Source organism: Macaca fascicularis, chromosome 20 (genome assembly GCF_037993035.2).
Source record: "Macaca fascicularis isolate 582-1 chromosome 20, T2T-MFA8v1.1".
Lineage (NCBI taxonomy): Eukaryota > Metazoa > Chordata > Mammalia > Primates > Cercopithecidae > Macaca > Macaca fascicularis.
In genome coordinates, this window is record NC_088394.1 from 2591695 (window position 1) to 2613903 (window position 22209).

General features: G+C 45.2%; 2 protein-coding genes and 1 long non-coding RNA gene across 8 annotated transcripts in view; 1 reads left to right on the forward strand and 2 right to left on the reverse strand.

Annotated features, from left to right (window-relative positions):
* The first annotated feature begins 376 nt into the window (after positions 1-376).
* FAHD1 (fumarylacetoacetate hydrolase domain containing 1) lies at positions 377-17694 on the forward strand. 2 transcript variants are annotated; one of them, XM_005590903.5, is made up of 3 exons: positions 377-1023; positions 11879-12002; positions 17548-17694. In XM_005590903.5, exons 1-2 carry the CDS (start codon positions 388-390, stop codon positions 11936-11938), a joined length of 696 nt encoding a protein of 231 aa, XP_005590960.2. In that variant the 5' UTR covers positions 377-387; the 3' UTR covers positions 11939-12002; positions 17548-17694. The 2 variants fall into 2 exon arrangements, with proteins under 2 accessions (XP_005590960.2, XP_065393773.1); XM_065537701.2 differs by having other exon boundaries at positions 17551-17694.
* LOC135968969 (uncharacterized) lies at positions 5378-6245 on the reverse strand. Its single transcript, XR_010584020.2, has 2 exons — positions 6069-6245; positions 5378-5986 (listed from the first exon to the last, which is right to left on the reverse strand). It is a non-coding gene; the product is annotated as an uncharacterized lncRNA (long non-coding RNA).
* MEIOB (meiosis specific with OB-fold) overlaps positions 7248-22209 on the reverse strand; it is a 44474-nt gene continuing 29512 nt past the window's right edge. For 4 of the 5 annotated variants that reach the window (XM_074028529.1, XM_015442127.4, XM_015442124.4 and 1 more), the window contains 5 exons: positions 22082-22183; positions 15681-15834; positions 13129-13312; positions 11648-11734; positions 7248-7629 (listed from right to left, as the gene is read on the reverse strand). In XM_074028529.1, the coding sequence (XP_073884630.1) occupies positions 7519-7629; positions 11648-11734; positions 13129-13312; positions 15681-15834; positions 22082-22183 (638 nt within the window). In that variant the 3' untranslated portion in view covers positions 7248-7518. The remainder of the gene's footprint in view (positions 7630-11647; positions 11735-13128; positions 13313-15680; positions 15835-22081; positions 22184-22209) is intronic. The other variant, XM_015442126.4, reaches the window with a different exon arrangement.

The following is a 22209-nucleotide window of genomic DNA, read 5'->3' on the forward strand; positions in this document are numbered from 1 at the left end:
GACGCGTCTCAGCCAATCAGCGCCCCCCTCGGGCTGCCCTCAGCCAATCAGTATCCGCCTCGCACCGTCCGCCAGCCAATCAACGCGCTCGCGCTCAACTAGTTTCCTCCACGAGCCCCGACTGCCACGGGCCGATAGACGGGCCTGGGAGCGGGGGCGGCGGCCCGAGAGATGCGCCAGGAGAGTTGTGCCGCGAGCCTCCGCCTCTTTTTTGGCACCGCGAAGCGGCTCCCTGGTGGCCGAGCGCCACGCCGCCCGGGCACCCGGCAGATCGCGAGGTGGAACGAGCCGTCGCTGCGGGGACAGCGTTCCGAGGCAGTTGGTCCTCTCCGGGGTGCCGTAGGCATCAGCTGACCGGCCCAGCGCACGTGACTACAGGGGCACTTGATGGGAATCATGGCAGCCTCCCGGCCACTGTCCCGCTTCTGGGAGTGGGGAAAGAACATCGTCTGCGTGGGGAGGAACTACGCGGACCACGTCAGGGAGATGCGCAGCGCGGTGTTGAGCGAGCCCGTGCTGTTCCTGAAGCCGTCCACGGCCTACGCGCCCGAGGGCTCGCCCATCCTCATGCCCGCGTACACTCGCAACCTGCACCACGAGCTGGAGCTGGGCGTGGTGATGGGCAAACGCTGCCGCGCGGTCCCCGAGGCCGCGGCCATGGACTACGTGGGCGGTTATGCCCTGTGCCTAGATATGACCGCCCGGGACGTGCAGGACGAGTGCAAGAAGAAGGGGCTGCCCTGGACTCTGGCCAAGAGCTTCACGGCGTCCTGCCCGGTCAGCGCGTTTGTGCCCAAGGAGAAGATCCCTGACCCTCACAAGCTGAAGCTCTGGCTCAAGGTCAACGGCGAACTCAGACAGGAGGGTGAGACAGCCTCCATGATTTTTTCCATCCCCTACATCATCAGCTATGTTTCTAAGATCATAACCTTGGAAGAAGGAGATATTATCTTGACTGGGACGCCAAAGGGAGTTGGACCGGTTAAAGAAAACGATGAGATCGAGGCTGGCATACACGGGCTGGTCAGTATGAGATTTAAGGTGGAAAAGCCAGAATATTGAGTTATTTCTTTACAAGTTTCGGGAGAGAAGGGAAAAAGACAAGAGCAAGCAACGGCTATTAAATGTCACAATCCTTTAATAAGAAACCATTTATTGGCTGGGCGTGGTGGCTCACGCCTGTAATCCCAGCACTTTGGGAGGCGGAGGCGGGCGGATCTCGAGGTCAGGAGATCAAGACCATCCTGGCTGACACGGTGAAACCCCGTCTCTACTAAAAATACAAAAAATTAGCTGGGTGTGGTGGTGGGCGCCTGTAGTCCCAGCTACTCGGGAGGCTGAGGCAGGAGAATGGCGTGAACCCAGGAGGCGGAGCTTGCAGTGAGCCGAGATCACACCACTGCACTCCAGCCTGGACAACAGAGCGAGACTCCGTCTCAAAAAAAAAATAAAAAGAAACCATTTATTTTAAAAACGATTAGATTGCTATGCCTCAACTCATATAAGATGGACTCTTCAAGAAAACGTGAAGTAGAATGGATAGGCCAGAAATGAAAACAGCCAAAGTAAAGTATTTCTTCAGAAAACATTTTATCAAACCAAATGTTGAGTTTCCTTTTGTAAACCTGGATTGGAGAAGACTTTTCAGTGGGTTATCTCTAGTAGTTCAAGACTTAAAAGCTGCAGAGAAAACTGAAAATTATGTTCCAGATAACTTTCCATTGTTTACTAAATTTTCTTGGACTCGGTCATCATCAGGAAGCATTTGTAAAAACAATAATTTCCAAATTACTGGCCCATCCCAGACTGGCTGAATCCATTTGATAGGATTAATCTCCAGTGAAGCTGTGTTTACAGAGCATTCCAAGTGATTCTTACCAGGAAATGTGAAAAACACTCCTGCATGTAATCAGTTAATTTAAAATTTTTCTTAATAAGCAAACAATTAATGAAGATTTCACCTGTTTACTTAAGGTATCTACCCAGACCCATCGATTCTGAGTTCGAGGGATGATTTTGAAATTATTGCTTTCCAAATAAAGGTGCTCCCTTGTATGTAGCTTTACTAATTTATTTCTCCCCAGTAGTGACGAGGAGGGATATTTCCTCCTTGTGGGGCTTTAGACCTTAGTCTTTGACCTTTAGCCTTCTGAGCACTGTGCTCTATTAACAGAGTTAATCAGCAACTGTACTTCCCAACCGGAGATAAGGAGGCTTTGTGGAAGTTGAATAGCCTGGGACTGCTGCTTTTGCTCTTGCCTGTACCTTTCTGCAAAAAAAAAGTCTAGGCAAGATGCACAGCATAGCTATCAATGGGCTTCGGCAGGGGTTCCTGTTAGTGTACACATCATCTGCTGGCCCCTTGAAGAAAGCCTAGGACATCTAATTTAGTAATAATGGTCACCATTTATTGAACACAATACTGTTACGCAGCATGTCAAGCAGTTTATTCTGTATTTCCATGTGTTATGTAACCCTCAACCAAGCCATAAGGTTAGTATTATCACTACCATACCCATTACTCAAATGAAGACAGATCTAGAGGCTAGGAAGGCTGGCTAAAGTCACTCAGCTTAGTGGCAGAGCCAAGATGTAACCCACTCTCCCAAGACCAGAACCTGAAGTTTTGACCACAATGTGGGCTGCATCCTGTAAGTAGGTACATAAGAAGAATCAGACATTTAGGTATGCTACAACCCATGCTTATAGTATAATTTAGTATGAGGAATTGCCATAATTTGATTTCTTTATTAAATATGCTATCTTAACTACTTTTAGTATTATTTTTTTCATTGCTTGGCAATGCATGTAATTAGAGAAGAGTCAGAAAATAGAGATTAGCAATTAGAACAAAACACCAAAAATTTCATCTACCCAGGGACAGCCGAAGTTAAGCATTTAGTCCAAGTTCTTCCAAATCTGTGGATATAATTGTAATGTTTTAAATAGAGTTTGCTCATACCATACAATTTTCTTCTTTTTTCGCTTTTTTTCTTTTCTTTTTTTTTTTTTTTTTTTTTGAGATGGCGTTCAACTCGTTGCCCAGGCTGGAATGCAGTGGCGTGATCTTGGCTCACTGCAACCTCTGCCTCCCGGGTTCAAGTGATTCTCCTGCCTCAGCCTCTCGAGTAGCTGGGATTACAGGCATGTGCCCCCACACCCGGCTAATTTTGTATTTTTAGTAGAGACAGGGTTTCACCATGTTGATCAGGCTGGTCTCGAACTCCTGACCTCAAGTGATCCACCCATCTTAGCCTCCCAAAGTGCTGGGATTACAGGCATGAGACACCGCGCCCAGCTATACCATAAAATTTTTTAACTTGCTTATTTCACTGTATATTGTGACCATCTTTTTCCTTGTTAGCTGACACATTCCTGCAGTACAATTTTCATGGATTGCATAAGATTCTGAAGTCAAGCCTCCATTTTTGGACCTTGAGATTGTCTCTAATGATTTGCTAGTATCAGCACATGTGCTGTTGGCTAGGTTCCCATAAGTGGAAGAGCTGGATCAAAGGGTGTGCTTATGCTGAAAGTGTATTATTTGTCTAGCTAACAGGTACAAGGTTCAGCTGAGATACATCTACCAAGTTGACAGACTATTAAAGTCAAAGGCATAAAGTAGAAGCATTGCTCACATGCAATCCTAGTAAGGTGGCACAAGCCAGCACTGAGTACGGTACCCCCAGGGTCAGTGTTCACCACAGTGGTACAACAAGCTTTGTCACAAACATCGACATCAGCATTGCAAGTGTAGGCACACGAAGTCCTTAGATGCAAGAATCAAAAACAAAGACACCAAGTCCGACAATTCCTGATAATGCTAAAATCATAGTAATCCTAGCATTCAGAAGATAACGTTTTTCCACATTTTGAGTACATTTAAACCTATGAAAAAGTTGAAAAACTAATACAATGAACTCCATATGCCCTTTAATAGATTCAACAATTACCAGCACTCACTGTTTGTCCTCTGGTCCTGTGTCTCGCCTTTCCTCCCACCCCCCCATATGTGTGTATATATACATACACGCACCTCTCTATATATGTGTGTATATATATGCGTGCGCGCACACACACACACACCCTTATTTTGAAAATGCATTGGGATGGTGACTGCAGAAACACTCTGCCCTTTCAGCATACATCTCCTAAGAATCAGGATATTCTCCTACATGGAAATGTGAGACCATTATCACACTTCATAATATATTAGTCTGTACAGAATATATGGCTTGACATCTGTTCTTCTGTTGTGTTTTTAAAACATGTTCATTGGACTTTTATAAAAAATTAGTATTACACATCCGCTTAATATATTATGAACATATTTCCAGGTCAGTGAATGTAAGTACAGGTACCCCTTTTTTTTTTTTTTTTTTTTTTTTGAGACGGAGTCTGGCTCTGTCGCCCAGGCTGGAGTGCAGTGGCCGGATCTCAGCTCACTGCAAGCTCCTTCTCTCGGGTTCACGCCATTCTCCTGCCTCAGCCTCCCGAGTAGCTGGGACTACAGGCACCCGCCACTTCGCCCGGCTAGTTTTTTGTATTTTTTAGTAGAGACGGGGTTTCACCGTGTTAGCCAGGATGGTCTCGATCTCCTGACCTCATGATCCGCCCGTCTCGGCCTCCCAAAGTGCTGGGATTACAGGCTTGAGCCACCGCGCCCAGCCCAGGTACCCCTTTTTAATGACTGTATCTTAGATCACGTACCCCAGAAGCACAGCCTAAGATGGAGATTCTTGCTCCCATGATTTGCTGAAGGAGTGCTCTCAGAAGTGTAATGAAGCAGAAAGGACAGGGAGTAAACTCCAAGGAAGAAAGTGGTCTGCGCTGGATACCAGCTTCAGAAAGCTGGTGAACCCAAGGGGAAGTTCTGAAGCAAGGAGTCTGTTGGCATCAGTATCTGCTCTCCCCACCCCTTCCATAGCTTCCTCAGGTAATTTTCTGATCCTCATAGAAGCTGAGGGACCTCAGCAAGTGAAGAGACTCTGGGTGGGACATCCCCAACAGGTTGCACACATTTCAGATGCTCTGCTAATTAGAAACAACGATGCAGGGAGCATCCTCCATTTACTTTTTTTTTTTTTTTTTGAGGTGGAGTCTCACTCTGTCGCCCAGGCTGGAGTGCAGTGGCACAATCTCAGCTCACTGCAAGCTCCGCCTCCCGGGTTCACGCCATTCTCCTGCCTCAGCCTCCTGAGTAGCTGGGACTACAGGCGCCCACCACCGCGCCCGGCTAGTGTTTTGTATTTTTAGTAGAGATGGGGTTTCACTGTGTTAGCCAGGATGGTCTTGATCTTCCTGACCTCGTGATCTGCCCGCCTCGGCCTCCCAAAGTGCTGCAATTACAGGCATGAACCACCGCACCCAGCCTCAGTTGTTTTTTTTTTTTTTTTAACAAGACTATTGTTGGGTGCACCTTTGGTGTAAATGTTGGTATAGTATCTTTGTTTTCAAGATAGTTTTATATTACCTTTCAAATATGCTAAAACCTTCATATAATTATTTTCCTCTTTTTCTTAAAAATGTAAGTGTCCGCTGGGCATGGTGGCTCACACCTGTAATCCCAGCACTTTGGGAGGCTGAGGCAGGTGGATCACTTGAGCCCAGGAATTCAAGACCAGCCTGGGCAAAATGGCAAGATCCCTGTCTCTACAAAATGTTTTAAAATTAACCAAGTAAGGTGGCATCTCCTGAGCTCCTGGACACGGGGCTCAGTGGAGGGGGCACCATACCCACTCTTGCTGAACCAACAGTGGGAGCCAAGCCAGCACCAGCCATGGCACCCTCACTTCTCTCCTCTCCTTCCTTCCCTATCCACCCTCCTCATTCACCTTGCTTCACAACCCACCCCCCGCCATTTCTCCCAAGGGAGGATGGAAGGATGTAAGGCCTGTTCTGCACAACTAGGTCAAGTCGTTCGTTACCTTATCACCACAATTTGGACACGTAGGGGTGAACCTGCATCCCTCCTCTGTGGCCGCACCTGGTAACAGCCAGATAAAACATGACTGGCAAGATAGTTTATCTCCCAACACCAGCCTTAGGAAACAGTTTCATATACTCACTTTTTCCTTTTTTCCAATCCTGTCGTGGAGGACGTGTAGCCTTCTAAAGTACCAGGTCAAACCTCCCAGGATGTGGGTCAACAATGACCTTAGCGGTGGGTCTTCACAGGCTGGAGTCTGTGCCCTGAAGCAAGTGACTCTCAATGGTGTGAAGTTGAGCAGTTTTCTTTGTGGCTGCTGCAAAGCAAACAGATAAAATGGCAGCTGTCGTCCTCATGTCCTGAGTAGGTCCCCCTCAGAGTTCTGAGACCCAGGCACGCTCATGAAACTTTTGAAGTTGGTCTCCTCCTTGTTGATTCAGACTCAGTCATGTCAGTCCTGAGCCAGCAAGTCTCCACAAGCACTGGGCACTCTAGTGTGTCACCAGAGAAGACCAGGGGCTAGAAAAGCTCCAGGTGCTCAAAGCAGTCGCACAGGATTGCCCACGACTTCGGCTATTCCCACCCGGTGCAGAGAGCCCCTCGCCCTCATCCTGTCGGATGACGAGTCACCACCCAGCTCTCAGAAGGTAGTCTTTAGAGGTCTGACTTTTTTTTTTTTTTTTTTTTTTTGAGACGGAGTCTCACACTGTTGCCCAGGCTGGAGTGCAGTGGCGCGATCTCGGCTCACTGCAAGCTCCGCCTCCCGGGTTCCCGCCATTCTCCTGCCTCAGCCTCCTGAGTAGCTGGGACTACAGGCGCCCGCCACCGCGCCCGGCTAATTTTTTGTATTTTTAGTAGAGACGGGGTTTCACTGCGGTCTCGATCTCCTGACCTTGTGATCCGCCCGCCTCGGCCTCCCAAAGTGCTGGGATTACAGGCTTGAGCCACCGCGCCCGGCCCTGACTTTTTTTTTTTAGATGGAGTCTCGCTCTGTCGCCCAGGCTGGAGTGCAGTGGCTCGATCTCAGCTCACTACAACCTCCACATCCCAGGTTCAAGAGATTCTCCTGCCTCAGCCTCCCGAGTAGCTGGGACTACAGGCACATGCCACCACACCCAGCTAATTTTTTGTATTTTTAGTAGAGATGAGGTTTCACTATGTTAGCCAGGATGGTCTCTATCTCCTGACCGCCTCGGTGTCCCAAAGTGCTGGGATTACAGGCGTGAGCCACCGTGCCCGGGGCTTAAGGTCCTACTCTTTTTCCAGGGAACCAAGACAAAGAATAAATTGGCTTAAGAAAATAAATCATTCAAATCTGTAGAAGATTAAATCCCTTTATTAATTCATGTAAACATTTTCCAACTTGGGAGGAGACAAGGCAAAGACAGTAGGAGGCCTTCTGAGAAGGGAGGTCAGATGAGAGAGGCCTTCAGACTCACCCCAGACCAGCTCCACCATAACAATTTCTAGAAACATATTCATCACATGTAAACAAAATGCAGTTTTCCCCATAATTTTCAAATTAAGATTCCATTTGAAACGGAGTTAAAGCTCATACACTTTTCCAGAGTTTAAAATGCTAGGCCATTTTAAACACGTGTTTGTCCAGATAAGTTTCTGCTTGCCTCAGTGGGATCCGCAAGCTTGCACGACAGCACACTGATTTTCAATCCACTCCTTGCTCTGTGTGATACAACAAACTGCAAGGAGAAACAGAAAAGAGACAGAAGGTTAGTTTTTTAAATCGCCTTGTATATCAAGTTGAAAAATCAATGATCACAAATAGTGAACCGCAATGAAAGTTTTGTTTACAGATATTAATATAAACTTCCGTTAAAGCTGTAAGATGATGGAAAGGGTTCCAGTCTCAGAGTACAGTTAATTTATAGGCCCAGCTTCTGACAGATTTTTTAAAAATTTATGTCACTTTTCATGCTATTTCTCTCAGGTAGGAAAGTTGGGATTAAAAGTCTAGTGTGGGCCGGGCGCGGTGACTCACGCCTGTAATCCCAGCACTTTGGGAGGCCGAGGCGGGCAGATCACAAGGTCAGGAGATCGAGACCACGGTGAAACCCCGTCTCTACTAAAAATACAAAAAATTAGCCGGGCGCGGTGGCGGGTGCCTGTACTCCCAGCTACTTGGGAGGCTGAGGCAGGAGAGTGGCAGGAACCCAGGAGGCGGAGCTTGCAGTGAGCAGAGATCGCGCCACTGCACTCCAGCCAGGGGGACAGAGCGAGACTCCGTCTCAAAAAAAAAAAAAAAAAAAAAAAGTCTAGTGTGGCCGGGCGCAGTGGCTCACACCTGTAATCCCAGCACTTTGGGAGACCGAGGCGGGCGGATCACCTGAGGTCAGGAGTTCGAGACCAGACTGGCTAACATGGTGAAACTCCCATTTCTACTAAAAATACAAAAAATTAGCCAGGCATGGTAGCGCACACCTGTTATCCCAGCTACTCAGGAGGCTAAGGCAGGAGAATCGCTTGAACCCAGGAGGCAGAGGTTGCAGTGAGCAGAGATTGCACCATTGCACTCCAGCTTGGGTAACTAGAGCGAAACTCTGTCCCCCTGCCCCCCAAAAAAATGTCTAATGCAGGGCTGGGTGAGGTGGCTCATACCTGTAATCCCAGCACTTTGGGAGGCCAAGGCAGGTAGATCACTTGAGGCCAAAAGTTCAAGACCAGCCTGGCCAACAAAGTGAAACCCTGTCTCTACTAAAAATATAAAAATTAGCCAGGCATGGTGGTGCACACCTGTGGTCCCAGCTACTCGGTGGCTGAGGTGGGAGGATCACTTGAGCCTGGTAAAGTTGAGACTGCAGTAAGCTGTGATCGCACCATGCGCTCCAGCCTGGGTGACAGAGCAAGCAGAGAGAGACTCTGTCTCAAAACAAACAAAAAAAAAGTATAACGTAGGAAAAAGGGCTTACTGTGTGTTCAAACTACCAACTGTGATAGACTTTAAGCTGTAGCAGGGACTCAATCTGTGAGACTACAGGAATATGATGACATAATTTAATAATATTTTAATAGTCTTGTTTTTTACAATTTATACAGCACTTTAACCAACATTTTATTTAATATAGAGTGGAAGGACATATAAACCACTTTAATTTCAAGACTGAGAGAAAAAAAAGTACCAACATCAGGAAAACTGTAGAAGGCTTTAAATGGGCAATAACAATAAGTGGGTATCCTTTCGATGGAATGTCATAGTAGTCTGGCATTGGCTAGAACACGTTCAGAGCTATCTGATTCTACAGGAGCTACACCTCCCACTGCACGGACTGAGCTGTTTTAGAACTAGGTTGTAGAAAGCTGACAGTGATTCGAATGACCCTGCTCATGGAATCCCCATGAAGTCTGAGTGAAGATGCACTGCTTCTGCCCTGTAGAGGAGCCCAGTGGTTCATCTACAAGCAAACCCATCCAGCATTTTGCATTGCCTGCCTAGGTATCTATTCTTCCAATTACTTCTTTTTTTTTTTTTTTTAATTTTTGAGACAGAGTTTTACTCTGTCACCCAGGCTGGAGTGCAGTGGTAAGATCTCAGCTCACTGCAACCTCTGCCTCCCGGGTTCAAGTGGTTCTCCTGCCTCAGCCTCCTGACTAGCTGGAATTACAGGCACCTGCCACCACGCCCGGCTAATTTTTATAGTTTTAGTAGAGACAGTGTTTCACCATCTTGGACAGGCTGGTCATGAACCAATTCCCTTTGAATCCTTTTCCCTATATCTTACTGGTTCCCTCATTAATTAATGAGTTTTCAACATGTGTTATTTTATTTTTGTATGCATCATGGTTTTTGGATTTTGGTTTTGGATTTTACATCTTTTTATTTGTAAAATACTGTGTTACCTAACGCACCAAGCAGCTTGTCCATAATTGTGAATATTTGTTAAAGCCACCTGGAACATCTGTTACACACATCCTCTGGGAAAGTGCAGTATCCACTTGAGGGTCATTCATTGTTGTATTTGAATCAAATTTAGAAAACTCTTAAGTTCCCATGAACTTAAGTTGATCCGACTCATTAGCAAGTGGTGCCTCCTGTCTGGAGGCAAAGCATACAGGGTCGGTCAAGGACTTGAGTGTGCCCTGACTTGCAAAGAGATAGTACTTAGGGGCCCATGCTAACCATTGAAGAGATGCAGCATCTTACTGCAACTTTTCTCTCCTTTGGCCTGGTAGTGAAGAGGCCTTAAGCCAAGGTCCTAGAAATATTGGTGAGGCCACTGGAGACTCCATGTCTGCAAACTATTTGGATGTGCTGGTGGCCATGGAAAATGGGAAAACCTGCTTATGAGGCTGAGATGGAGGAGATGCGGCATTCACAAATGCTCCTGCAGGACGTCCATGAGATGAAAACTAATTTCATAATAATACTAATTCTCCCATCAGCACATGATGTTTTCTAGAGGCTTCATGATACCGTTAGTCTGACACAAATGGAATGTGTGCTCTAGAATGTTTTAAATTTTTTTCAGTATTAAGCTCCAGTAGAGCAAGTATCAGTAGATATAACCCACACAAACGGAAGCACATTGACTTGCAGGACAACACAAGAGAAAAGAGTTGAGAACCATGAAGTGAAGCAACGAGGCTGGCTGGGTCCAGTCTTACCTGTGACCCACGGCAAGTGGCAAGACTTTTTTTTTTTTTTTTTTTTTTTTTTTGAGACAGAGTCTCGCTCTGTCGCCCAGGCTGGAGTGCAGTGGCGCGATCTCCACTCACTGCAAGCTCCACCACCTCCAGGGTTAACACCATTCTCCTGCCTCAGCCTCCCTAGAAGCTGGGACTACAGATGCCCGCCACCAAGCCCGGCTAATTTTTTTGTATTTTCAGTAGAGACGGGGTTTCACCGTGTTAGCCAGCATGGTCTCGATCTCCTGACCTCGTGATCCACCCACCTCGGCCTCCCAAAGTGCTGGGATTACAGGTGTGAGCCACCGCGCCCGGCCGTGGCAAGACTTCTTGGTCCCACTTTTCTCATCTGCAGCAGGGGAGTTTGTCTGGCTGCACTTTTCCCCCTCTGACACCTTGAACACTAAGACTCGAGGATCCTCCAACACTGAAGTGCCTCAGGAGGCAGCTGTGGCCCTTCAGAGTTGGAGGATCACGGAATTTTGCAGGTTAGCAAACTTAATTAACCTCCGTAGGGTCTCACAGGCTGAGGTGTGGCGGGATTAGGATTCAGACCAAATCTGTCTCCCCCATAACCACGCACTTAACTGTGCTGTTTCACACTGCTCGTTATGCGAAGAGAACACCATGGCGGGGTGGGGGTGGGGACAACCTAGTCTGACCTTTTGGGGTTCAGGGGCCAAGAGAGGGGTCTCACTATGTTGCCCAGGCTGGCCTCAAACTCCTGGGTTCAGGCGATCCTCCCACCTCAGCCTACCAAGTAGCTGGGATGACAGGTGTGCACTTTTGCACCCGGCAGCTCTGATTTTAAAGCGTTTTCCCCTCTTTTGGATTTAACCTTAAAGGATATTTTCTTTTTTGGTCTATTTTCTTTGATGTCTTTGGTAACTCCTTTATACAATATGAAAAAAACCCTGGTTATTTCTTTTGTTTTTAGGGTAGCTGAGTCCTTATGCACATCTGGGAACTGGGCATTAGAAATAATAAATTTCCCAAATTTATCTAGGTTTTTCTTATGGTTTGAATATATAGAATAATAAATATATAGAATAATATAGCACTATAAAATGCACTAACTTTTAAATAAATTTTGCTTCTTTCCAAGAGAAATTGCCACTTTAATGCTGTTTTCTGTTCATCTGTCATTGCAAGAAACTCATTTACCTGGTTAAAAAAAAAGATGAGACAAATATATCTGAAGTTTACGAAGAAAATTCGTTTTGACAACAGTGAGAAACAAACTTTCTCATTAGGAATGAAATTTTAATTTGCAGTAATTATAGCTCAACCGTTTGTTTTTGTTTTTAGAGACAGGGTCTCACTCTGTTGCCCAAGCTGGAGTGCAGCAGTGCGATCACAGCTCACTGAAGCCTCAAACTCCCGGGGTCAAGCAATCCTCCCACCTCAGCTTCCCAAGTTTCTGAAATTACAGGTATGCACTATTATTCTCTGGCTAATTGTTTTATGTTTTATTTTTTGTAGAGACACTATGTTGCCCAGGGTCTCACTATGTTGCCCAGGGTGATCTTGAACCCCTGACCTCAAGTGATCCTGCTGCCTCAGCCTCCCAAAGTGCTAGGATTACAGGTGTGACCCACTATGCCCAGCCAACTCAATTGTTTTGATAGAGAAGATAAGGCAGGAAAGGCTAGATAAGCAGAATCTCTAAAGGCAATCAGGTAGCTCAGTAAGGAAAAATCCCTTCAATAAAGTGGAAGGAAAATTTGGAACTAAAGTCTAATGGTAAATTTCATGAGCTGGTTTTAACAATAAAAAGCAAGTGCCTATTGCCAAATGCACATGCTAATCCCTAAGTGTTATCTGCTGCTGTTCTGTAGCTGCAAACCAGGGAGAAAATGTGTAGCTGATTTCATGTAACTGAGTAGGTGAAACACAGCCAAATCCTCCTAGAAAAACCACCTTATGACTGATCAACATCTCCAACTTGTTTTACCCCTTGTTACTTGACTATATGAAACATCATGTTTCCTCGGTTGTTTTTTTTTTTTTTTTTTTTTTTGAGACAAGTCTTGCTCTGTAACTCAGGCTGGAGTGCAGTGGCGTGATCTTGGCTCACTGCAACTTCCACATCCTGGGTTCAAGTGATTCTCGTGCCCCAGCCTCCTGAATAGCTAGGATTACAAGTGCACGTCACCACACTCAGCTAATTTTTGTACTTTTAGTAGAAATGGGGTTTCACCATATTGGCCAGGCTGGTCTCAAACTCCTGACCTTAAGTGATCTGCCCTCCTCGGCCTCCCAAAGGACTTAGATTACAGGCCTGAGCCACTGCACCCAGCCCTAAAACATCATGTTTATTTATCCATTTAGGCTAATGGCCTCAGTCATTACTCATAATAGTAAATATTAGCTAGGATTTTAATATATGTAACATTTGTTCATGAAAGCAATGTGTGTTTAAAGCAAGATGATTTTTTCCCAGACTGTTTCTTAGTGAATTAATTTCTATCAAATGTTTGACAAAACCACCTCTATTTTTGGGGGAAAAGCATTCACTTTGGAAATATTCTAAGCATTTCTTCCTTTTTGCTATTTACCGTGCAGCCCAAAGTCTCCTCAGCAACACTTCCTGTGAGACTACAGGAATGAAGGGTGCCTGTGTGATCAGTCAGATCAATCAGCATATCGAAACTGAGAAAGACAGATTTAAAGTCCAAGGAGTTTTTGTTGCAAATTGTGCACATGTTAGATGCTTCATTTACTATATAACCACAGGTGGAACTGAAAAGAAACAAAGACAATGATAAAATGTGATGCCCTAAGTGACAAATTTCATCTCTAGCAGAAAAAGAATTATCACTAAAAACTCTACGTCAGCGTATGCAAAACTTACTGAGTGTTCAGTGCTATGCAGTGTACCAGACAGTCGTAAAAAACAGTAAAACACACTTTCTATGCAGCCATTCTCAGAATTCATCTGAAACTGCGTACACCAGTCCTCCACCTGCCCTCCCTTCTTCCCTCCCTCTGCCGAGTTCCTGCCAAGCCCTCCAGGTCCCTCCCAGTCTCATTTCCCTGCTGGTGCCCTCCCTTCTTGCATCCCAGCCGGCACCCTTTCCCTCTTGGAACAGCAGCAGAACGCAAGCCTCAGGACTGACTCATGCTGTCGCATCAGCTCCTTGTTCTCACCTCCCCCGCTGGGAGTTCTGAGGGCAGGAACTGTGTCTTGTGCCTGGAAAGCACGCGTTCAATAGCTGCTCACTGGATGGTCCTGCACGGGGCCTTCTCTACAAATACAGAAAGCCTTGCAAGGCTGGCCAGGTGGCACCAGACGCTATTAACACTGCTGGTGATACACTCTCCTCTCTTCCAGTGGTTTATGCTATTCCAAATTTCTGAAGCAAGCCTTACTTTAGCAATCTTGAACAGGGAACCTAATTCAAATTTCTCAAATAGGGGAAATGAACTAAAGACAGTGGATTTTTGTCTAGCCACAGATCACTTGGTTCAGCAAATTGTAGATGCTTTTCCTCAGATATCAATAATAAATATACAGGGAAAAAATTAGTTTTTCAATTTTTGAAAACTGTTTTTCAAAAAACGAACACAAGGTCTTACACAGCATCCACATTAGTTTTTTCAATTTTAATACATCATAAAATGTTTTAAAAATCCAGAGGTCAGTATCTTGACTGTGGCAACAGATACACAAACCTACAAGTGTGATAAAACTAATTAGAACACACACACACGACTGCATGTGAACCTGGAGGAATTTGAGTAAGACCAGTGGATTGAATGGTGTCAATATCCTGGCTGTGACATGGTACTATTACTTGCAAATGGTATCGCTGGGGGAAATGGGGCAGAAGCCACAAGGGATCTCTCCTATTATTTTTCTTTTTTTTTTTTTTGTGAAGCGGAATCTCGCTCTGTCTCCCAGGCTGGAGTGCAGTGGCGCAATCTCGGCTCGCTGCAAGCTCCGCCTCCCGGGTTCATACCATTCTCCTGCCTCAGCCTCTCAAGTAGCTGAGGCTACAGGTGCCCGCCACCACGCCTGGCTAATTTTTTGGTATTTTTTACAGACCAGGTTTCACTGTGTTAGCCAGGATGGGCTCAATCTCCCAACCTCGTGATCAGCCCTCTTCGGCCTCCCAAAGTGCTGGGATTATAAATGTGAGCCACCACGCCCGGCCCTCTTATTATTTCTTACACTTCCATGCAAATCTAGGATTATCTCAATGAAAATTCTCATAAAAATCCATAGACTTTCCTAATAATATTACACGTTTCTTGCCAAGCATCTTTTAGCTAAGAGTATTAAACCTACTGGAGTTTACTTTCTTTTTTTTTTTTTTTTTGAGACAGAGTTTCGCTCTTGTCACCCAGGCTGGAGTGCAATGGTGCAATCTCGGCTCACCATGACCTCCACCTCCTGGGTTCGAGCAATTCTCATGCCTCAGCCTCCGAAGTAGCTGGGATTATAGGTGTCCATCACCATGCCCAGCTAATTTTTTTTGTGTTTTTAGTAAAGATGGTGTTTCACCATATTGGCCAGGCTGGTCTTGAACTCCCGACCTCAGGTAGTCCACCTGCCTCGGCCTCCCATAGTGCTGGGATTACAGGCGTGAGCCACCATGCCCGGCCTGGAGTTTACTTTCTATGCAAGTAAATATTAACTTCGATCTACAAGAGGTTGGATGTTTCCCAGGCTGGACTCAAACTCTTCAAACTCCTGGGCTCAACCGATCCTCCCACCTCAGCCTCCTGAGTAGCTGAGACTACAGGTGCATGCTACTGTACCTGGCTTGAAAATCATTTTTTTTTAATGCTGTCAGTACACTGCTGTAGGGCCTAGCAACCAAAATAGTTTTCTGCCAAATCATTAGACAAGTTTGTCAAAAGTTTCTCACATTATATCTTTATATGTTAGAATTATAGAAATATAGATTATATTTTAAAAGGCAATTATAATATTTTAATCTAGTTTGCTATGGAAACTTTTCAGTATAGTTTTCTATACATTTATCTCAAATACATAACCCCCATTATGTCAACAAACAGCTTTAACTTTTAGAGAGCTTAAAATTTATTAACAATAATTATTTCTTACAAAAATGAATTTGCTAAAAGAGACATGGATCCTTACCATCTGTTTCGAACTACTTTTGTAGTTTCATCATCAATGTTGAGTGTGGAAATGTAGGCATAAAGTATGCCATAGGAAGGATCAGCTTTTCCTTCATTCTTCAAAGCTTTTCCCTTTAATTGTTCAACTGTATAGACATCAACTATTGTACTTACTAAAAATAGAAAGAAGTATTACGGTCTGTATATATTCTTGTAAAATAAAGGATTACATCTGAATGGAAAGCTATGACAAATGAGAACATGCAGTAGCTTAAGTAACAGAAAAATTACTATGTTGGGTATATAAACACTGATTCTATAAATGGACATAAAAGCAAAACATAAGAAAAAAAGGAAATGAAACTGGTCTTCATTAAAATGAAGAATTTCTGTTTATCAAAAGACACCATTAAAAAAGCAAAAAGGCAAGCCACAGAGTGGGAAATGCTAGCAGTCTACAATGAGATAAAGGACTCATCCAGAATTGTCTAAAGAATTCTTAAATATCAGTTAGAAAAGGAAAGTGACTTGGCTGGGCACAGTGGCTCACGCCTGTAATCCCAGCACTTTGGGAGACCAAGGCGGGCGGATCACCTGAGGTTGGGAGTTCAAAAGCAGTCTGACCAACATGGAGAAACCCTGTCTCTACTAAAAATAAAAAAAGCTGGGCATGGTGGTGCATGCCTGTAATCCCAGCCACTCAGGAGGCTGAGGCAGGCGAATCTCTTGAATCCGGGAGGCGGAGGTTGTGGTGAGCCGAGATTGCGCCATTGCACTCCAGCCTGGGCAATGAGAGACAAACTCCTTCCCAAAAAAAAAAAAAAAAACAAAACAAAACAAAAAAAAAACAGTGATTCAATTTTTTCTTTTTTTTTTTTTTTGAGACAGAGTCTCGTTCATTGCCCAGGTTGGAGTTCAGTGGCACTGTCTGGGATTACAGGCATGCTGGGATTACAGGTGTGAGCCACCGTGCCTGGCGACAGTGACTCAATTTTTTAAATGCGGAAGTGACTTTTAAAAGTACATCACAGCCGGGTGCAGTGGCTCTCCACCTGTAATCCCAGCACTTTGGGAGGCCGAGGTGGGCGGATCATGAGGTCAGGAGATCAAGACCATACTGGCTAACACGGTGAAATCCCATCTTTACTAAAAAATACAAAGAATTAGCCGGGCGTGGTGGCGGGTGCCTGTAGTTCCAGCTACTCAGGAGGCTGAGGCAGGAGAATGGTGTGAACCTGGGAGACAGAGCTTGCAATGAGCCGAGATCGTGCCACTGCACTCCAGCCTGGGCGACAGAGCAACACTCCATCTCAAAAAATAAAATAAAATAAAATAATTAATAAATAAAAGTACAGCACAAAAGAAGTTATCAAAATGGCCAATACACGTACTGGTCTCAATAATCATCAGGAAAATACAAATTAAACAAGAGTAGGCTGGATGCGGTGGTTCACGCCTGTAATTCCAACACTTTGGGAAGTTGAGACTAGTGGATCGCTTGAGGTCAGGAGTTCGAGACCAGCCTGGCCAACATAGCAAAACTCTGTCCCTACTAAAAATAAAAAATTAGCTGGGCATATCAGTGTGTGCCTGTAATCCCAGCTACTTGGGAGGCTGAGGAAGGAGAATCGCTTGAACCCGGGGGCAGAGGTTGCACTCAGCCAAGATGGCGGCATTGCAGTCCAGCCTGGGTGACAGAGCCAGACTCCGTCTCAAAAACAAACGAACAACCAAAAAAAAAGAAAAAAACAAGAGAATTCCACTAAACACCTAACATTTAAAAGACTAATAACACAAACATTAGTGAGGATGTAAAGCAACAACAAAAATAAACTTTACAAAACTAAAAATAACCAATAATTCATTTTTATTTTTCTTTATCTTAGAAGAATCTTCCATGAACAAATATTATTCGGGTTAGAAAACTTTTATCAGAAGTTATCTGGTTCCTTCAGCACTTCATTGGTTTCTTTTCTTTTGTTGCTGTCTAGTACATGAAATTTAATTTTCTTCAATAAAAAGATGGTAATGTATATCTATTTATCTATATTTTTATGTCTTTATCCTTCTATTAGTATATATGCACGAAAAGATACACTAAAAGATGTTAACCAAATAACTGTTTATTTGGGGCTGTTGCTTGCATTCTGTATTATGTGTCTTTTTTTTTAAGACGGAGTCTCGCTGTGTCACCCAGGCTGGAGTGCAGTGGTGTGATCTCAGCTCACTGCAACCTCTGCCTCCTGAGTTCAAGCGATTCTCCTGCCTCAGCCTCCCGAGTAGCTGGAATTATAGGTGCCCCCCACCACGCCTGGTTCATTTTCTGTATTTTTAGTAGAGACAGGGTTTCACCAGGTTGGCCAAGCTGGTCTCAAATTCCTGACCTCAAGTGATCCCTCCACCTCGGTCTCCCAAAGTGCTGGGATTACAGGCGTGAGCCACCACGCCCAGCCAAGCATTCTGTATTGTGTTTCTTTTATTTTTTGAGATACAGTCTCGCTTTGACATCCAGGCTGGAGTGTAGCTTCACTCTGTCACCCAGGCTGGATCTCAGCTCACTGCAACCTCCACCTCCCAGGTTCAAGAGATTCTCCTGCCTCAGCCTGCCGAGTAGCTGGGATTACAGGCACATCCTGTGATGCTCGGCTAATTTTTGTGTTTTTAGTACAGATGGGGTTTTGCCACGTTGGCCAGGCTGGTCTTATGAACCCCTGGGCTCAAATGATCCATCCACCTCAGCCTCCCAAAGTGCTGGGATTACAGGTGTGAGCCACTGTGCCGGGCCTACTTTTAAAATTTTGAGCATTTTAATTTTTAATAAAAATATAAAAGCTCTAAAGAAAACATGATTATAGTTTTACACTGAAATATTTAATCAATTTTTACCTATAAGGTTTTCATGGGAGTAATGAGCATTTTAAAAGATAAAAAAGGCCAGGCACGGTGGCTCACGCCTGTTATCCCAGCACTTTGGGAGGCCAACGCGGGCAAATCGCTTGAGCTCAGGAGTTTGAGACCAGCCTGAACAACATGGTGAAACCCAGTTTCTACCAAGAACACAAAAAATTAGTTTTTGCTTTTATAAATCTGAGTAAATTTAACTATCAAAGTTCCCACAGTAAAATAAAAGGGACGCTTAAAAACTATTTTTAGGCCAGGGCTGGTGGTTCATGCCTGTAATCCCAGCACCTCGGGAGGCCTAGTCAGGCGGATCACCTGAAGTCAGGAGTTCGAGACCAGCTGGCCAACATGGTGAAACCCCATCTCTACTAAAAATACAAAAATTAGCAGGGCGTGGTGTTGTGTACCTGTAATCCCAGCTACCCAGGAGGCTGAGGCAGGAGAATCACTGGAACCCAGGAGGCAGAGGCTGCAGTGAGCCGAGATTGCACCACTGCACTCCAGCCTGGGTGACATAGCAAGACTCCATCTCAAAAAAAGAAAAAAAGCTATTTTGGGGCCAGACACTGTGGCTCACGCCTGTAATCCCACCACTGTGGGAGGCTGAGGAGGGCAGATCACCTGAGGTCAGGAGTTCAAGACCAGCCTGCCCAACATTGTGAAACCCCATGTCTACTAAAAATATAAAAATTAGCCAGGTGTGGTGGTGTGCACCTGTAATCCCATCTACTTGGGGGTCTGAGACAGGAGAATTGCTTGAACCCAGGAGGCAGAGGTTGCAGTGAGCTCACACCACTGCACTCCAGCCTGGGTGACAGAGCAAGACTCCTCAAAAAACAAACAAACAAAGCCTATTTTTGGGCCAAGCAAGGTGGCTCACACCTGTAATCCTTCAGGAGGCTGAGGCAGGAGGATTCCTTGAGGTCAGGAGTTTGAGACCCCGAAAAAAGAAAAGAGAAGAGAAGAGGGGAGGGGGAGGAGGGGAGAAAGAAATAAAGAAAGACAAAAGAAAGAACGAACGAGAGAAAGAGAAAGAGAGAGAAAGAAGGAACTACTTTGTGATTACTTTAATATAACCTCCTGATCAGAAAAAAAAAAATTCCCAAATAAATCAGGCTGCCCTTGAGTAGCCTAAAAATGGTTGTAGACACTGTCATTCCTGTCCCCGTTTTAGGGTTGCATGGCAGGACAGGGACTGAAATACACTTTATCAAGTTTACCTCACAGCTCGCTGAACGCCTCTGTGCTCTCTCAAGTTTCCTGAAATGGCATTATCTACAAATGACCCAACATTTTTAAAAAATGTTTCCAAAGTAACAATCATGGCTTTATTTTATTTATTTATTTATTTATTTTTGAGACACGGTCTTGCTCTGTCACCCAGGCTGCAGTGCAGTGGCATGAACACAGCTCACTGCAGTCTCTATCTCCAGGGCTCAAGCAATCCTCCTATCTCAGCCTCCTGAGTAGCTGAGATCACAGGCACATGCCACCATGCCCAGCTATTTTTTAAAAAAATTTTTGTAGAGACGGAGTCTCACCTATGGCTTGTCCCTTCTTGTAGGCAAAAAGATGATAAATTTTGATCTTGATCCAGTAGTACCTTTTTCTATCAGTGACCTCTACTGATATGAAACACATTAAATATCCTCTGCAAAAAGCAATAACAAAGTTCCTCTTTCACACAACGTGATGTGGCTTGCAGAATACATTATTTCATGCTAAATTCCATTGTTACTCTCTTCAGGTGAATTAAGCATCATCTACGGTAACTAAGGACTATGTTACAGAACACGCCTTCAGGGAGTGATCTAAAACTTCCCTCTGTTCCTCCTGGTCCCTCCGGCATGCATGTCTGGCATAAGCCAGCAATAGCAATAAGCAGAATCCTTTTTTCTCTCTTTTTTTTTTTTTTTTGGAGAGAGTCTCACTCTGTTGCCCAGTCTGGAGTGCAGTGGCGTGATCTCGACTCATTACAACATCCGCCTCCCTGGTCAAAGCGATTCTTCTGCCTCAGCCTCCCTGGTAGCTGGGACTACAGGCACATACCACCACACCAGGCTAATTTTTGTATTTTTAGTAGAGATGGCGTTTCACCATGTTGACTGGGCTGGTCTTGAACTCCTAACCTCAAGTGATCTATCTGCCCACCTCGGCCTCCCAAAGTGTTGGGATTACAGGAATGAGCCACTGCACCCGGCCAGCAGAATCCTTTTAAAAGAAGAGCCTCAACCTAGGCTTCATGGATTTGGGGTCCAGGAACATGACAGTTTATGCAAATTCCACACATGGGTACAAGCACTGCTCTGGGGAGAGGGTCATAAGCTCCCATCAGATAGGCAAAAGGTATATAATATATAAGATGCTCAGGAGGGCATGGTGGCTCATGCCTGTAATCCAGCACTTTGGGAGGCCGAGACCAGTGGATCACTTGAGCCCAGCAGTCTGAGACCAGCCTGAGCAACACTGTAAAACTGCATCTCTACAAAAAATACAAAAATTAGGCCGGGCACGGTGGCTCACGCCTGTAATCCCAACACTTTGGGAGGCCAAGGTAGGTAGATCACAAGGTCAAGCGATCGAGACCATCCTGACCAATATGGTGACTCAAAATACAAAAAAGGTCGGGCGCGGTGGCTCATGCCTGTAATACCAGCACTCTGGGAGGCTGAGGCAGGCAGATCACAACGTCAGGAGATCAAGACCATCCTGGCTAACATGGTGAAACTCCGTCTCTACTAAAAAATACAAAGAAATTAGCCGGGCATGGTGGTGGGCCCCTGTAGTCCCAGTTACTCGGGAGGCTGAGGCAGGAGAACGGCGTGAACCTGGGAGGCAGAGCTTGCAATGAGCCAAGATCGCACCACTGCACTCCAGGCTAGGTGACAGAGTGAGAGTTCGTCTCAAAAAAAAAAAAATTAGCGGCCGGGTGCGGTGGCTCAAGCCTGTAATCCCAGCACTTTGGGAGGCCGAGACGGGCGGATCACGAGGTCAGGGATCGAGACCATCCTGGCTAACCCTGTGAAACCCCATCTCTACTAAAAAAAAAAATACAAAAAACTAGCCGGGTGTGGTGGCGGGCGCCTGTAGTCCCAGCTACTTGGGAGGCTGAGCCAGGAGAATGGCGTAAACCCAGGAGGCGGAGCTTGCAGTGAGCTGAGATCCAGCCACTGCACTCCAGCCTGGGCGACAGAGCGAGACTCCGTCTCAAAAAAAAAAAAAAAAAAAATTAGCAGGGTGTGGTGGCATAAAAGCCTGTAGTCCCAGCTACTGCGGAGGCTGAGGCAGAAGAATTGCTTGATCCCGGGAGGCGGAGGTTGCAGTGAGCCGAGATCACGCCACTGTACTCCAGCTTGGGTGACAGAGTGAGACTTCGTCTCAAAAAAAAAAAAAAAAAAGAAAGAAAAGTTGAAATATAGTAGTTACAGAATAGGAATCTGGTCTTTTACCATGTCAAATCTTTACAGGCCCAATTTCAGCCTTTAAGAAAAATCCAAATATATTTAAAGGGTCACTTACAATTTATGGATTCTTTGAAATAACTTTCAATTTCGTCATCCAGAACATTTGTTTCTTTATTTTCTCGTATAAAATTCAGTAGAATGTTAGCTTCTGGCGTCTCTTTAATTGAAAATGCATAGTAAGTG